Genomic DNA, 16,368 nt, shown 5'->3' with positions numbered 1-16,368 from the left:
TGTAGGAAAGGCATTTTGCTTTTTTATTTTCTGTAAAACTCTGTAAATAAAATATAAAACCAAGGGATGTGGTAGGACACTGATTTGTGGCAAGTGTGCTGAGCCGAGGCTGGGAGGCACTTGACTGCAGGCACTGACTGCCAACCCAAGGGCAACGGAAGAATATATTAGATTTTCACTGATGGGAATCTGTGGGCGAGAGGTGTCTGGAGCCAGCCCTCACCCTCCCTGCCAGTGCCTGATAAGCCCTGAAAGTGAGGGGGAAGGGGCACTGGGAGCCAGCGGGGAGGGAATCTAGAATGCCGTGCTGGCCATGCTGCCAGGCCCAAAGATGTGGGGCAGGGCGTCCAGTGATTCCTCCAGCCGGCGATGGGCAGACTGCCCCTCTTCCCCTGTAATAGGTAAGGATGGGGTCAGGAGTGATCGTAGCCCCATCTCGGCCCTCCCATCCCTGACTCCATCTCACTCCAGCTCCCGTCAGCCAAAATGTTCCCGAACTCGACTTGACCTGTATCGCCCATCTCCTAGCCTCACCACACTGTTGCAGGCTCTGCCGAGCAGCTTCCCTCACAGCTTCTGTGTCCGTTTGGCACAGGTACACCAGGGGCTCAATGCCCTCAGGAGCCTACCGGAGAGAGAACATCGAGGTGGGCCCAGTGGGAAAGGTGGGAAAGGCCCAGGGCCCAGGACTGAGGGAGCCGCGAGGGGTGTGAAGCGGGGGATGGGCTGGCACGGGTTACCTTGATGCAGCCCAGGGCCAGGCAGCCGGCCACTCTCGTCTGTACATCCTCATCCTCGAGCTGGTCCAGGAAGCAGAGCAGGGCCTGGGTAAGGGTGGGAGCGCAGACTTAGCCAGACACTGGGAGCCTGGGGCCCCAGCCTTTGCCTCAAGGAAGGCCTGCCTGCCTCTCACCCGTTCCCGAAAGACAGGGCCCAGTGATAGGCTCCGGAGCTGGGTGCTGACAGCAGCCATGACCTTGTTGTTGCCATGGACCAGCAGGGAGCTGAGGGCCCGAAGCCCGTCCTTTCGCAGCCGCCCCTCGGGAGCCAACCTCAGGGCCTTCAGCACAACAGCTTGGTCATCTGAGTTCAAATTCCGCACCAGTAACACTGAAAGAAAGGGAGGGGTGGGACAAGGTGGAGACTCGTGGGGTGGGGTCCTTTGTGCACTCATGCTCTCATCCACACCTTCAGACCCACCCACGGGGTCAGGCCACTTTGCGATCAGGGCCTCTGCCTCACCCTCCTCAGCGGTTTCAGTCACATAGGCCTCCATGGAGGGGCTATCCAAGGCTTCGACGTAACTCCAGAACTGGAAGACCGTGAACTGCTCTCCAGGGCCTGGGTGGGGCCTCCTGGGCAGCTTCTGCCCCAGGGCATCCTCCAGGAACTTGACACACACTGTGGGAGGCAGTGCCACAGGCCTCAGGGTTTGGATGGACCCAGGCCCTTACAGGGAAGAATGCTCCCATCCCAGGTTCAGGTCCAGGGGCCCCCTGTCCAAACCCTACCCCTCTGGGTCCTTGTGTGCAAAGGAAATAGCCTTCACTAGTTCTTCCTAGTGCTCAGCTCAGCAGGTCTGTATGGGCTGACCTGGCTTTTCCTGAGGTCCCATCACTGGGGATCCGAGAAAGGAGGCAGAGGGGGCAGGTAGGCAGCCCACTCACCAGCCTCAGCTAGGCCTGGCTGGCGCAGGGAGAGACGGGCACTGTACTGATTGCAGAAGGTGAGGAGCACTCGCTCCACAGGGCAGATGAAGGGGCTGAGTCCCTCTGTGCACTGGTCCCAGAAGGTCAGGAAGCCGGGCCGGGAGGCTGAGAACTGCACCACTATGAGGAGGTGCAGATGAGCATCAGCAACCCAACAGGCAGATGGGCATGTAGATGGGGCGAGGTAAGGGAGGAGCTTCGGGGCAGGCAGGGCCTTTACCTTCCTGTGCAGAGGTGGCAGGGATTTCCCATCGCCTGCTAAGCTCGCATACGGCCTCCAGCACTCTGGCCTCCCTCAGTAGCCGCTCCAGGGCCCATGCCTCCTGGCAGCGCAGGGGCCCAAATGTGCCCAGTTTCTGGAGAATAGGGGTGCCAAGCAACTAAGACCTCAGGATAAAGACTGGGGAGGGTGGAGCCCAGGGACTACAAGTCCTAGCATGCATGGAGATGGGGTGGGTAGCCAGAGTACGGGAGGTGTTCCACTCAGCAAGAGCCAAATGCTAGGGCCCTGGGGGCAGTGGGGAGTGGAAGTCAGAGGAGGTACGGAGGTCCGGGATCGAAGTGCAGGGCTCCCTGGGATAAGGGGCTATAAAAGGAGGGTGTGGGGAATACCACTAGCCTCACCAGCAGGAGGCGGCTGCAGTGGTACAGGTGCTGGACCAAGGCAGCGTCCAGAGCTGGACACTCCGTGCTGAGGGGGCGGGCACTGGGTAAGTCAAGGCTGTCCTCAGCCCCAGGCTCCAGGCTGTTTGGGGGCCTGAGAGAAAAATGGGGTCAGTCACCCCAGGAGCACGCATCACCATGTGGTCACCAGTGTGCTTTTATTAAGGTCACCCCATCCCAGAATGGAAGAACAGACGATGCACAGACAACAGACAATGGTTAAGTTCATGGAGGACTTCCGGAAGGAGGAAGGGACTGGGACCAACAGGTGGTAGTGGGGATGTCCAGGGTCCGTCTGCCTTTTACCTCCTCCAGCGGCAACCGCCAGGACCTCTGGGGCTGGGACGGGTGGGAGCGGGGTTGCAGGCGGGATGGTCTGCGCGATGTGGACTGCAAGGAGTTATGGCCCAAAGAGTGCAGGGCACAGGGCCCTAACCTGGGCAGCAGCAGAGGGAGGAGGGGCTGGGCACAACCCTCAACCGGGATTTGGCAAAGGCCCCTCTGGGACAGGGAGCCACGGGGCTGGGTTCTCCAGGAAAGCCTACGTTGAGACAGAGGGGGTTGATGCTGGGGGACCCAGGATGCATGGGGAGGCAGTGAAAGGGCTGGTACACAGGGGAGATCCAAGGTGAGGCCAGGGGAAAGAGGAGCTGGAGCATGATGAGTTGATGGGGACCAGCAGGAGAGGCAGGCATTGCAGGGACCAGGAGGAGGGAGGTCAGAAGTACTGGGGACACAGAAGGAGTTAGAAACAGGCATCAAGGACACACGAGGACTACACGGGGTGGGGGTGAATACAGACACACCTGCTGGCAGGTGCATCCCCTTCTGCCCCCCCTCCAGTCTTGCTGCTCTCCTTGTTCTACCTGGCCCCCACCTCATCTGCTCCCCCCTCCTGGCCTTTCTCCTTCCCCTGGGACTCAGCTTACCTCTGCCCCCTCACTTGGCCCCCCTCACCTGTCTCCAGGACCATCCATGTCGTCATCTTCATCCTCGTTGAGGAAGCTGAAGCTCTCCAGGGCATGTTCCACAGTGATACTAAGGCTGGAGGCCCGGCTGCGAGTCAGGCCTTGTCTCTGCTGGGGTCATGAAGGGAGTCAGTGCCACCCCCCACTGCCTGACTACCCTCCCCGTGCTGCTGCAGCCCACCTGCCCGCCTCACCATGAGCAGACTCTCCAGCCGGGTCACCTCCTGCTCCAGGCCCTGCAGCTCAGGGAACTGGCCACGATAGTCATCCAGAGCAGCCATGAGGGCCCCCAGGGCCTCTTCCAGCCTCCTATCCCCAGCCCCTCCAGTTGCCCCTGGAACTGGGGCCCGGGTCGCCACGGCTGGGCTAAGGTCTAAATGCTGGGGCACAGGGGCTAGAGGTGAGGGAGGGGGACTTGGGCTCCGGAGGATGGGCTCTGGGGGGTCTGGGGAAGGACCTGTGCGGGGTTCCCAACTGGATGAGGCGGCACCTGGGTAGGAGGTACTGGGGGCTGTAGGGTCTGCCTGAGTGCAAGGAGTGGAGGCTGGGTAGCTGCAGGACAGGGTGAGGGTAACTGGGAGGGCGGGGTCTGTGTTTGTAGAGAGGCTGGGAAGCACGGCATGGTCTAGGCAAGTAGAAGAGCTTACAGTTAGTAGAGTGGGGCTTGTGACAGGATCGGTGGGGATCCTGGTGGTCTGGACTGGGCCCTTAGCTTTGGGGGTAGGACTTGTAGCAGTGTGAGTTGACATCCTGGCTTTGTGAGTAGGGCTTGTAGTGGTATGGGGGGTGCCTGCAGTGGTATTGGGGGGGCTTGTGGTAGTGTGGGTGGGGCTTGCAGTAGTGTGGGTGGGGCTTGTAGTGGCATGGGTGGGGCTTGTAGTGGTATGGGTGGGGCTTGTAGTGGTATTGGGGGGGCTTGCAGTAGTATGGGTCAGGCTTGCGGCAGTGTGGACAGGGCTTGTGATGGTCTGGACAGGGCCTGTAGTATCGGGGGTAGGACCTACGGTAGTGAGAGTGGAAAGCATTGCTTCGTCAGTGGGTCTTGTGGTGGTCTGGACTGGGGTTGTGGCACTGGGGGTAGAGCCCGTAGTCAAGGGGGTAGAGACCGTGGGCTTGTGGGTGGAACCTGTGGTAGTGTGAGTGGCGCTTAGAGCACTGTGGCTAGGGCTAATGGCATTATAGGTCGAGCCTGTAGTGGTGTGGGTGGGGCCTGGCAGTTGGGAAGAGCTAGAGTCTGTGACCTTGTGAACCAAGTCTAGATGTGCAGACAGGGCAGGATCTGTAGATGTGTGGGCAGGGCCTGTTGTACTGAGGGTGGGGCTTATGGCAGAATGGCAAGGGTCCACAGCAGAAGGAACAGGACCAGGTGGCTCCCCATGGGTGGGATCTGGGTGTGCAGGCAGGCTAGGTCCCCAAGCTAGATTTTCTAGACCCAGAGCCTCCACTGAAGCCTCAGCCAAGGCAGCGTCCACACTGGCCTCACTGATGTGGCTCAGAGTCCGGCTGTAGGGGGCATGCCCATTGGCCAGGGCTGGGGCCATGGCGCCCTCTTCATCCATGGGCCTAGAGGTGGGGGTCTCAGGCCTACGGAAGGCGACTTGAAGGGGCAGAGGTTCAGGCTGCTGCACCAGAGGCCTGGGGGCTGAAGAGTGGCGGGCAGTGCCTGAAAGCTGGGGGCTAGATGAGTCGTCTGAAGATTCAGATGATAGGGACCATGCCGTCCCATTCTCTAGCTCCTCCTGCCGCCTCAGCATATTCTGGGAGAGAGGAAAGGGCATTTCAGGACCACCCCAGGGAGTCCCTGGGGGATGGTGGGGCCTAAGCCTGGCCTGTGACTCACGTAAAAGGCCTGTTCCCGAAGTGAGGGTGTGTCTGGTGGGCTCTGGCTATAGGTGGAGAAGCGCTTGGTGACAGTTGAGGCCTTATTGACAGTGGAAGCAGTTGAGGGCTGGTCATCCTTGTCGAAGGGGCTGGGGAAGGAAGAGGCTGTTAGCAGGTGCCACAGGACGCCTGGACCTGTCCCCAAGCCACTCAGCAACACCAACCTCCATGTGACTTCCAAGCTGAGCTTGATGGTGCCAAGGTCATTGATGTCCACAGCCACAACTTGGGGCAGGGCAGCAAACAGGTCCTTGGTCTCACAGGAGACACTGCCTACAACCACATGGTTGGCCAGACCCTTTAGTTCTGTTACCTGTAGCCAAGAATGCATCATGAGGTCACAAGGGTATAGGGGTCATGAGGTTGTGAGAGTACAGAAGTCTGAATATCTATAGGGGTTATACGACAGTCAAAGGGTCACGGGGCCATAAGAAGGTTGCAGGGATTGGAATTTTCTGAGTGACGGAGCCATGGAAGATTAAAGCAGCCTGGGAGCATGGGGATCACAGAGGTCTGAGTTTGTAGGGTCACTGAGGTCATGCGGGTCACAGCCTCATGGGGGTCCAGGGGGTCCAACATTCACAAGATGAAAAGATTATGAGAAAATCCCGGAGTCATGAAGGTCACGGGGGTCACATATTCGCAGAGGAGTCACAGGATCACGTTGCCCTGTGGTCCTGGGCAGATACATCACCTTGATGGACAGGAATTCCGTGAGCAGAGGAAGAAAGACGGTTTCCTCACTGTCCCACACCTGCTTTCCGCTACCCTCAATTCGGCCCCGTAGTTTCCAGCGCTGCCGCCCATATTTCATGCAGATCTAGGTGAACAGGCAGGATGAGGCAGCCCTGGCTGTTGCGACCCTCCCATCCCAGCCCTTCACTGCACATTCTCATACCTCATACTGATCGCCCACACACAGCCTGGCGAAGCCAGCCAGCCCTGGGAATTGGGGGAGAAGGAGATGAGCCATGTTGAGGGGTCTCAAGCACACAATTCCCTCTCCCCACCACCAGTCTGCTCCCATCACTTAGTACCTTTCATCCGGAGATGGAACTCGCCCAGCTGTGCCTCGAGCTCACTCTCCAGCAGACACATGCTCTGAGAGGGGTGGTCAAGGACAAGAGGGGGTCAAGAACCAGGCCCCCCTCACCAGCTCTGCTATACCCTGTGCCTCGGCCTCATGGACACCCCTCTCTCACCTCTGTGTACTCGCGATGCCCTCGAGTGGCCTCAGCCAGGCTGTCCCGGGCCTCGCGGCTCCCCGGGGACCCAGTGCTGTAGGCACGGACCATGTTGTAGGCACCATCCCGGAGACGTCGCTGCACACAGTATGCCTCATATAGCTCGTCAATCTGGGCAGATGAGTGGGGTGGTACTGGTGGAATTGAGACTTACTCTCGGGCTTGCTCACCCAGGGCCTAGCACTCCCCCCACCCCAATCTCCCTGTGACACCAGTCTACCGCCCCACTTGTGTGCACACATGCATGCTGCACACGTACCTTGCTGGCATGGAACTCCAACCGTCGCAGGAAGCGTTCAATGGACTTGACTTGCTGAGGGAGAGGTATGTCAGGAGGGGCCAGAGGACCAGAGCCCTTTACCCTCCCCATGAGCTAACCTCTTCCAACACCATTCTCTACACACTCACCTTGTCCAAGTCATACAGGAAGCCCTACAGGAGAGGATGAGAGGAGGCACTTAGGAGGCATGGGAAGTATTCCAGCAGGGGCACCTGTCTACCCAGACCCAGCTAACTCCTCTTGTGCACAGCCTTCCTCCCCCTCATACCATAGTCCACAGCCACTCCACTCAAAGCATGGACCGACCCACCTTCCCACATGCCTGGCCTTTGGTGGATGTTAGTGACATAGGGTCTGGTCCTCAAGACCGCTCCTGTACCCTTCCCCTGACCGCTTCCCCTGGGATCCCTCCCCTGGCCCTCTCCCTTTCCCACAACCCTTAGGAAGAGGTTCTCTCTACCAGGGAACTCTTATTCTTCAAGACCCAGCAGAGGTGCTTCCTCCTCTAGGAAGTCCTGACCTGTTCCTGGGGAAGAACTAGGACTCTTTGTCAGTACTACTACAATATAGTCTCCTGCTGTCCACGTCTGTGGGAGTCTGACCCACCCCACTGAAAGCTCCCATGGACAGATACTGGGTACTAGGCAGAAAGTGTACACAGCCTGGGGAAGGTGGGGCTAGAAACCTGCCCAGCCCCAGCCTTTCCTGATATCCTGTTTTCTAGTCACAGCTGGGCTAAGTCACCCTAAAAAACAGCCCTGATGTCACCCACAGCTGGTGCTACCCAGTCCCCCAGATCACAAGGGCAAAGAGCAGCAGTCCAGGGCATCCTTGTTAACCCTTTACTCACCAGGCGGGAATTCCTCTTGGACTCCCTAATCTGTCCCTGGAGTTTCTCCTGCTCCTGCTGGTGCACTTCCAAATAGGCCCTGGGGAAAGGGGCAACTACAAGAATTAGCTTACCTTTGCAGCCTCCAGCTGCCCAGGGTACAGGCAGTAGGAAGAAGATATGAGGCTGGGGAAGTTTCCTACTAGCAGAAAGGGGATGAGGGCTTAGGGAGGGGTCCTGGGATAAGGCATTGGGAGGAGTTCCTTACGTCAGGCCCTGCTTGAGCGCAGTGTACACTAGGTCCAGCCGCTCCGGCTGCGGGACCTTAGGGGCTGGGTGCGCCACGGAAAACATCCTGGAGACTCGGGAGAGCGCTGGGGGCTTCCGTGGGGGCCCCGGGGGACTGAAGGCCGGGAAGCTCCTGAAGAAGAGGCTACACTCAGAAAAGTACAAGAAGGAGTCCCCAAACCCTCACTGCACACCCAGCTCCAACCCCGTCATACTCTCTTGACCCCATTAGCTCCCCTCGGCTGCGTACCTGGGCCCCCGCTCGTGGCTGCCGAGGACGCCTGCGAAGGACTGGCTCCTACTGACCCGGGCGCTGAGCAGGCGGCGCTGCGGCCGCACCGACAGGGACATCATGGAATGAGTCCGCGCGGGGCTCCCTGGGGGGTGGCGAGGGCGGGTGTCCAGCGCCAGTCAGGCTTTTGAAGCCCCCTCCGGAGGCCCGGCCTCTTAGTCCTCCCGGACACCGCCTGACGCCGGGAGTCCGACAACCCCGCCGGCCCCGGCGCTAATGACAGGGCGGCCGGGCGACTCGGCCTCGGACTCAGCGTGGCCTCGGCTCGGCCCCCACTTCCTGCAGAGGTGCAGGCTCCGCCTGTCGCGGGGCAGGAAGGGGGGTCGCGCGGGGACCCTCCCCCGGCTGGGAAGGGGCAGGAAAGGGGCGGGGCGCATGAAGAATGTGCGGAAGCGCCTGTTTACCCGGGGGCGGGGCGGGCTCCCCAGCCCTGCCCCTGAACTCACCCCCCACCCCCCGCAACAGTGACCAGGAGCTCCCGCGCCCCCACCCCGTGAGGCCGCGGAGGTCACCGGGCGGGGTGCACGCTCTGAGCCCAGCGGAGGTGCCGGACAGGCCTGGCAGGCGCGGGACTGACTCTTGCGACCCGCCCGCCCCGTGTACACTGCTCCCCTCCAGCCCCCACCGACTCGCAGGCGCCGGGACGCCAGAGCCCTCCCAGCGGCCAGCAGCCGGGGGATTCCCAGAGTGGGGGGCAGTGCCAAGAAGTGCCCTGCCTCCGCCACTTTCCTGTGGCTCCGACCTGGAAACTGAGTCACAGATGGACGCCTTCGCCCGCGCCCTTAGCCGGAAGGGATCCTCCGCAGACCCCCACCCTGCTCCGAAGAAACATGTGCCCCTGGCCCCCAGAGTCCGGCCCACACCCCCTGGGGCCAGCCCCAGGGCCTTCGCAGCCCCAGGCCGGGTCCTACCTCTCTTCTTGGCACTCATGGTAGGTCCAGGACAGCTCCCCACCCCCTGCGCTTGCCCTCCCGCCCCTGTGTCCCCACAGGCCCAGGGCCACTAGGTGCTGGCCGAGCTGGGCTCCGCGCTCGCTCCCAGCGACTCCGGCTCCGGCTTCAGCTCCTCCCGGCGCCGCCCCCCGCCCAGTTCCTGCCGCCTGACTCAGCCCGCCGGGATGGATGGGGCGGGACCGGCTGGACGGGGGCGGGGGGTGGGGGTACCGGGCCCGGGGACTGGCCGGCCTCTGGGAGGGGTGCCTGGGGGTTCCCTTGGGGGAGGAGACTGAAGTGGGTCCTCTCGGGTGGGGTTAGGCGTTTGGGTAAAGAGAGTTGAGCGCGGCGGTGAATAAGGAGGGATAAACAGAATGAAGACCCTGAGTGGAGACTGGATTGGATGCAGTTAGCATAAGGGTCTCATAGAGTGGCTGTAGAGGGGTGCTGAGAGAGGACTGAGCACACAGGGGGCTGGGAATTGGGGTTCCGAGTATGTAAAGACTGGAAGGGCTGTGGGTGCGGAGTGGAGGGTCTATGCCAATGGAGGGCAGAGTCAGGCACGAGCATGAGGGGTCTGGGAGGCTGAGAAGAGGGAAGGGCTAAAGGGGGACTGGACCAAGCTCATATTATGTGTTGCTGCCTCAAAAAGGAAGAAGAGAAGGAACTGGGTACAGAGTCACACAGCCCCCATCCACAGGGGTGCTCAGTCTAGGCACACTCCCCGGCACCCCCAGGCCCTAGGGAAGAGGATCAGGTCCCACTTCCCAGCCAGGGCCTCCTCTCCAGAAGCTACATCCTAGAATGAGGCCCCCTCCTTCTGGCCACCAACTCACATGGCTGAATCTCCCTGGTGTTGGTCCTTTCCCGCCGCCAGTATCTTTTCCTTGAATTTCCTTCATCCACCTCCAGCCTAAATAGAGGCTACCATGCCCAGGGACTAGTGGGCATTGGAAGGGCTGGGTGCTCCCCCATCCCATAAATACTCCTGCTCCCTGATGCTCAGTTCTGCTTACTTTCTCCCCCGAGAGGCTGGGGTGGGCCCAGGGATCAGCATTTCCAACAAGCCCACCACTCCCCTACAGATTCAGATGCAAGATGCCCAAGGACCCCAGTTTGAGAAGTGCTTAACCTCCTCTCTCTCCTTGAAGACCTGGTGCTGTGCACCCTACACTAGCAAGTATGTATTCCTGCGGATTGCCTGCCCAACACTGGCCTTTCTGCTCCCTTCAGCCACCCTCCAAGGGAACACTCCTGGCTCTGGAATGCCCCTTTCCTAAATCGCAACCACAGTGACTCCAACTTTAAGTCTCTCTCCATCACCTCCACCTTCCCTGTCTTCTACCTGAGACCTCTTGAGCCCTCAGCTCATTTATTCACCTATTCACTGAGTGACAACTCTGTGACAAGCATGTGTCAGTCACTCCTGGAGATACAGCCCAGAATTCCAGACACCATCCTGCATAGAGCTCACAATTGGCCCCAGCTTCCTTTCTCTCTGCCAGCTCCCTCCCACCTTCTCTTCCCTGCACATCCTTCTCCCCAGCCTAGATCCGCAGCTACCACTGCATCGCTCACTGCTGCTAATATGCCTAGCACTCGTGCTTCTCTCCTACCTGGCAGAAACCACCACTGGGCAACCCACCTCCCAGGCTTCTCTGTGCCTGCACCTGCTGGAACTGAGCTGAAACCACAGAGCGATTCTCTCAACCTCAGCCAGGCTCTCATTTCCCACCGGGGAAATCCTCATGTGTGGCCCTCCTCAGCTTTCTTCCTTCTCACAGATGATGAGTGTTTCAGACTTTCTCCACAAGCCTCAAACAAGCTCAAGTCACTGCCACATAAAAAATGAAAACAACCCTGGCAACTGCCAAAATGCCCATCCGTAGATAATGGAACCTATACAGCAAAAAGAATGGACAATATATAACTGCACACAGCAATATGGATGAATCCTACAGACATAAAGAAGCAGCAGGACCACAAGAGAGGACATGTGTATGGTTCCCTTGATATGAAAGTTCAAAAACAGACAGAACTCATCTATGGTGATAAAAGTCTGAATACTAGTTACCCTTTGGGAGTCGTTACTGGAAGGGGGCGCAAGGGGGCTTCCAGGGTGCTGGTAATGTTCTGTATTTCCTAATCTGGGTTCTATTTCCTGATCCTATGTGGGTGTGTTCCCTTGTGAAAAATGGGCTGAGCTGTACACTTAGGACATGCACCCTCTCTGTAGGTATATTTTAATATAAAGTTGACTTTAATAACTCCAAAATGAAATGACTCTTCTGTGGACCTCACGTCTCTTTCCAGCGACCCCACCCATGGTTCCATTTGGCCTTTTCAGAGTCAAATTTCTTGAAGAGATGTCTACCTCGATTTCCTCTCCATGACCAGCCAGTTCTCTTCCCACTCTGGTCCACCTTCCACACCCACCACTCCCCTGACTGGTCAGGGACCTCCCTGTTGCTGAATCCAGTGTCCAAGGCCTAGTCCTTATCATGCTTGATCTCAGTAAAGCTTTTCACTTCTGTGGCTCTCTTCCTCTTCTTTGAGCCCTTGAATTTCAAGAGGCAACAACATGCTCCTGGTTTTCCACCTATCTCTCTCTGGCTGGACATCTTATTTTCCCACAGGAGATCTGTCTTTCTCATCATCCCAGAATGGGCCTCAGCCTCCTCACTCTTGGGCTGGGTACATCTCCCACACCTCAATACCATCTAAACGTTGCCAACTTTCTTATCTCTTCCTTGCCCAAACGGCTCTTCTGAGCACCAGGCCTCTGTAGCCAACTGCCTGCTTGTCACCTCCCCGGAAGCTGAGCGACAATGCAGAGTGGGCTATTGGGGGATGTGCTGCGTTTGAGGTCCCCAAGCTGAATCCACCAATTTCCTTCTCAAACTTGACTCTCCCCAGTCAACCTCTCTGTGGCAGCCCCACCCCCTCTTTACCCAGTTGTTCAAGACAGAAACTAGGAGTCATCCTGGATGCCTCTGTCTCTGTTACCCCCACATCCACTCAGCCGCCCACTCCTGCCATCTCTGGAAACTGCTCCCCTCACCTCCACTCCCATAGTTAGAATTCGAGTGCAAGCTGTCACTGCCTCTCATCTAGAACCCTACTGCAGCCTCCTAATGGGCTCCCTGTCTCCACTGTAACCCACGATGACCCATTCTTTTTTTTTTTTCTTAAGGGTATCAAGCTTTATTTTACATGACTGCCTACATTTTTTTTTTTAAGTAAGCTCTGCGCCCAACGTGGGGCTTGAACTCGAGACCCCGAGATCAAGAGTTGCATGCTCTACTAACTGAGCCCACAGGTGCCCCCTGCACTGTTTATTCAATAACCACATTGCTCTTCTTAAAATTCCAGTCATCTCCCAATGCCAAAAACCGTGCTTTGACAAGTGCTTTCTATAGGCCAGGCCCTGCGCTTAATTAACAAACATCATCTCATTTAATTCTGGTAACAACCCTAACAGGGGTAAATCTTATTAGCCCCATCTTGCAGATGAGAAACCTGAGACTAACTGGCTGTGTGACCTCGGGCATGCCATTTCTTAACCTTTTTGGGCTTCGGATATCCCTGTTAAATGAGCATAATAACAACAACGGTCTCCCAGGGCTGTTGGGAGTTTGAAATTAGCTACTTCTCTCTCTAGGGAGTGTTTGGGGAAGGGAAAATTGTATGTGGGGTAGGGAAGTTGGGGTGGGCACACTACCACACTTTGAGCACACAACAAATATTAACTGCTGTTATTAATAATCACTAATCTGCCCAAGATTACACAGCTGGTAAGTGGGAGGGCCAGGATTCAAATCCAGACAGTCAGACCCCAGGACTCTGAGTCTTTAACATCCCTCTCTCTGACTCTTGTGAAACATCCATGGGTGACTCCCTACCCCAGGGATAAAGTCTAGATTCTCTGACATGACCCCCAACACCCTTCAGGCTCTGTGCCTCCCCACATATACCTTCAACCAGTCCTCCACTCAGTCCCCCTGCTCCTCTCATGGTCTTTCTGTTCCAGCTACTGTGACCCTCTCAAAACCTGCAAGGCTCTTCAGCCTTTAAGCAACAACCTCCATTGCTCCTGTATCCTCCTCCCATACTCTCAACCTGAACAACTCCCTCTCTTTTTTCATGTCTTACCCTATGACTTCTTCTTCCCGGAAGCCTGCCCTGGGTTGGTTCCCCCTTTCAGGCGCCTCATAGCTTCCTTCCTCTGACCCCTAAGACCACATAGCTCAGTTGTCAGTTCTCCTTTAGTATCTGTCTTCCAACCAGACTGTGAACTCTGGAATCAGGGGCCTGTTTGTGGGGTTCACTGCTGTGCCCTCTGGGCCCCACACCAGGGAGATGAGGGAGGGGGCTGAGTGAACCGGGCTGCCCGGACACAGGAAGAGCAGATCCTGGGCTGTTGAAGGGGTAGATTTTAAGTCTGTGCCCACCCCAACTCCCCTATCCTGCATATAATCTTCCTTGTCCCTTCCCCACTTGCTGATTATATCAGCAAGTAGCGTTCTGCTCCCTGGGCATAAGGCAGGGTGGGGACCCTGGGATTCTGGAACTGAGTGGGTAGGCTAGAATCAGAGTAGGCTCACTGTCCTAACACTTTTCTTTCTCTGACTAGGGCTCTGCTGCCACCAACTCCCTAGTCCCTGACAGGGACCAGGATGTTGGTCTGCACTCTCGCCAAATGACCATCAGAATATCCACCTGAAATGTGACCATTTCAGCAGGTGGAAAGGCAGGATCTTCCCTGCTGCAGGGGAGAGAAAGAGCTGAACCCCTCTGAGCTAAGGGAGAGGGCCCACCTTAACTGGCAGGGGCTGAATGATGGGAGCCAGGGGACTCTCTGGACTCATGGCAGCCCTGAAGTCTGTTCTGGACATGGGAAAGATCCCAGGTCCCAAAAGTTATGGGGCCTGCAGCACAGCCAGCTCCAGGCAGAAGGGAATGGAGCCCCGGAGGCCTGCATGGCCCCAGATTCCTCCACCCCCAATACCCTCTATGCCAAAAGTGGTGCACTTGTGTGGGACGGGAGGTCCCACCACCTGCACTGCCCAGCTCAGCGGTATGCCCGGCCAGGCCAGCAGCCTAGCCAGGAGTCCCCGGTCCAGCCCCACCCAGGCGCGGGGCTGCCCCAGACTGAGGTAAACAGACGCTAAAAATAACCGGGGCAAGGGGCGGCTGCAAGAATGGGGTCCCTAACCGAACCTGTCCGGGTCTCCATGGCGACTGCCCCCAACCCCGGCTGCTGACGTCATGCCGCAGCTGCCTGAGCGGGAGGGAGAGGGGAGCGCGCGCACGCGCGCGCGCGCGCGCGCGCAGCCTAGGACCCCCCACCCCGGAACGAGGCGGAGGCGGCCGGGTGGCTTCACTTCCTGCCGGCCCCCTCCCTGGTCAGCTGGTCACATTCCCCGGCTGGCGGCGCCCTGGAAGCCTGGTGGCCTCCCCTGGGCAGGGCCTGGCAGGGTCGGGAGTCCCCAGCCGCAGTGAAGGGCCAGGGTTGACTGAACCTCGTCCTCCTCACCTGCCTTTCCACCCAGGGTGCACCCAGCCTGGCTCCCCGCGTGCGCCCCTCACCCCCACCCAAATCAGGCCTCCATCTCTGGCTGCTGCCCCACAGAACCCAGGAGGGGGAGGGGGGGTGGGAGTGGAAGCTAAGCCAGGCCTCCTTGTCCCGCTGGAGTATTTTGTACCTCATTGTTCGATTCTCATTCCCCACACCCTCTTCGTGCCACAAAGGTGGTAGGGCCATGGCAAAAATTCAGGTCTGGTTCTAGTTCCCACTTCTCCCTAAGCCAGTATATGTGACCTTGAGAATATTACTTAACCTCTCTGGGCCTGCTTCTGCATCTGTCAGATTGCTATAACCCTCCTCAGAAGGCTGTGCTGATGCGAATGCTGCAGGCCCAGGGTGAGGTCCCACAGATGGTGGCCAAGGCACCTTTGTTATATGAGACTGCACACAGTAGGTGCTCCGCCAGCTCGCCTGGACCCGAATTAGGATCAGTCCAGTAGAACTGGCTAGGAAGGGTCAGTTCTGGAGACTGGACTCAGGCCTCAACAGGGAGAGGACAGAGGGTGCCCAGGGCAGACTTAGCCGATCCCTAGCCTTGGTGAGCAGCTTCTTCCCCAAAACAGTTCTGCAGGGTGCCCAAGCCTGGCTGCTTGCAGACAGACCCCGCATCAGCCTCCCATTCCCAGGGACAGAGTCTGTACCCCGCCAGGCCAGGGAGATCATCTCCAGCTTCAGCCGTTTGGGCAAAGAGCCCGGCCACAGGCCAGGATCCGCCACCTCGGGCCGAGCCCCAAAGCCGCTTAGGCCGGCCGGTAGGACCAGGAAGATTAGCTCATCTCAGAGGCTGGCCTGCACCCTCACCGCCCCCTCCCCATTCCCAGCTCAGCCTACCCCGCGGCGAGGGCAGGGGGGCTCCCGGAGAGCGCCCCTGCCAGCGCCCAGGCTGGCGCCTTGGGCCCGCCGTCAGGCCCGGCCCACCCCAGAGCTCCGGGGCAAGGGCCGCCGGGGCCTTGCCTTGGGAGGGAAGGAGGCCCAGAGGCGGCGGCTTTTGTGGGCGTCCTCCGCGCCCGGGGGGAGGGGAGGAACCACACCGCGCGGCTCGGGTACCGGGGATGGGGCGATGTGGGACAGGGCCGCAGCCGGGGCAGCAGATCCGGGACCGATGGGGAGGCACCCGGAGAGCCGCGCCCATCCCCGGCACGGCCCGCCGGCCCGGGAAACGGCGGTGACACTCACATGGCTGCGCTGGACTGCGCGGACCTCGCGCTCTCCGTGCGCTCGTCCCTGCCCGGCCTGGTCGTGCCGCAGCTGCCGCTGTCGCCGCTGCCGGCGTCCGCCCCTCCTTCCGCCCGTCGCCCGCCGCCCAGCCACCCCGCTCCTCCCCAGGCCGCTGGGCCCCACCCACTGCGCTCCAGCGGCTCCCGCACCGGAGGAGGTGCCCACGGCTCGCTCCGCCCTCTCGGGTAACGGGGCAGGCCAGTGGCCCGCGGGTTCCACCAGCCTGCGGGGAGGCGGGGCCCTGTAGGACGCGAGGGCGGTGGGAGCTCTCGGCGCTCGGGATCCGCGGGAGCTGGGCAGCTGCTAGCAAAGCCCGTTCCTTCCCACACAGATCCCAAAACAGGGTGCGCTGAAGGGCCCCGCTTGCCTGCCCGCTCCTCAGAATCTGTGGTCTCTAGAGATCTTTCAGGCCCTCCTATCTGTGACCGCCTGAAACAGGTCCTGGAACCGCCCCTGCTGGGTTGGGTTGGTTGGAGG

General features: G+C 59.1%; 1 protein-coding gene and 1 pseudogene across 3 annotated transcripts; one reads left to right on the top strand and one right to left on the bottom strand.

Annotated features, from left to right (window-relative positions):
• Positions 1 to 2: 2 nt before the first annotated feature.
• RIPOR1 (RHO family interacting cell polarization regulator 1) lies at positions 3 to 15,965 on the bottom strand. 2 transcript variants are annotated; one of them, XM_028095123.2, is made up of 22 exons: positions 15,850 to 15,965; positions 8,113 to 8,239; positions 7,843 to 7,995; positions 7,596 to 7,674; positions 6,874 to 6,897; positions 6,725 to 6,778; positions 6,424 to 6,576; positions 6,259 to 6,322; positions 6,120 to 6,163; positions 5,916 to 6,041; positions 5,386 to 5,534; positions 5,181 to 5,310; positions 3,535 to 5,097; positions 3,330 to 3,451; positions 2,334 to 2,466; positions 1,930 to 2,065; positions 1,668 to 1,829; positions 1,243 to 1,401; positions 914 to 1,110; positions 741 to 824; positions 535 to 625; positions 3 to 392 (listed from the first exon to the last, which is right to left on the bottom strand). In XM_028095123.2, exons 2-22 carry the CDS (start codon positions 8,214 to 8,216, stop codon positions 295 to 297), a joined length of 3,825 nt encoding a protein of 1,274 aa, XP_027950924.2. In that variant the 5' UTR covers positions 8,217 to 8,239; positions 15,850 to 15,965; the 3' UTR covers positions 3 to 294. The 2 variants fall into 2 exon arrangements, with proteins under 2 accessions (XP_027950924.2, XP_027950935.2); XM_028095134.2 differs by having other exon boundaries at positions 3,330 to 3,448; positions 15,850 to 15,932.
• LOC148163163 (uncharacterized) lies at positions 8,220 to 11,351 on the top strand (annotated as a pseudogene). Its single transcript, XR_015769368.1, has 4 exons — positions 8,220 to 8,246; positions 8,343 to 9,085; positions 10,172 to 10,266; positions 10,710 to 11,351. The product of XR_015769368.1 is annotated as an uncharacterized LOC148163163 (transcript).
• Positions 15,966 to 16,368: the final 403 nt, after the last annotated feature.

The sequence above is a fragment of the Eumetopias jubatus genome, unplaced genomic scaffold (genome assembly GCF_037043125.1).
Source record: "Eumetopias jubatus isolate StellerSeaLion01/CBP00866 unplaced genomic scaffold, mEumJub1_p1.0 scaffold_10, whole genome shotgun sequence".
Classification (NCBI taxonomy): domain Eukaryota; kingdom Metazoa; phylum Chordata; class Mammalia; order Carnivora; family Otariidae; genus Eumetopias; species Eumetopias jubatus.
Note: the sequence above shows the minus strand (reverse complement) of the source record. Positions and strands in the feature narration are given on the sequence as shown.

Bases quoted from the DNA above. Each gene is read 5' to 3' on its own strand.
- RIPOR1 (XM_028095123.2), bottom strand. From the start codon at position 8,216: ATGATGTCCCTGTCGGTGCGGCCGCAGCGCCGCCTGCTCAGCGCCCGG. The intron at 6,042-6,119 runs GTATGAGAATGT...CTGTTCACCTAG, and splicing joins GTGTGGGCGATCAGTATGAG to ATCTGCATGAAATATGGGCG. The intron at 2,066-2,333 runs GTGAGGCTAGTG...CCTATTCTCCAG, and splicing joins ACTGCAGCCGCCTCCTGCTG to AAACTGGGCACATTTGGGCC.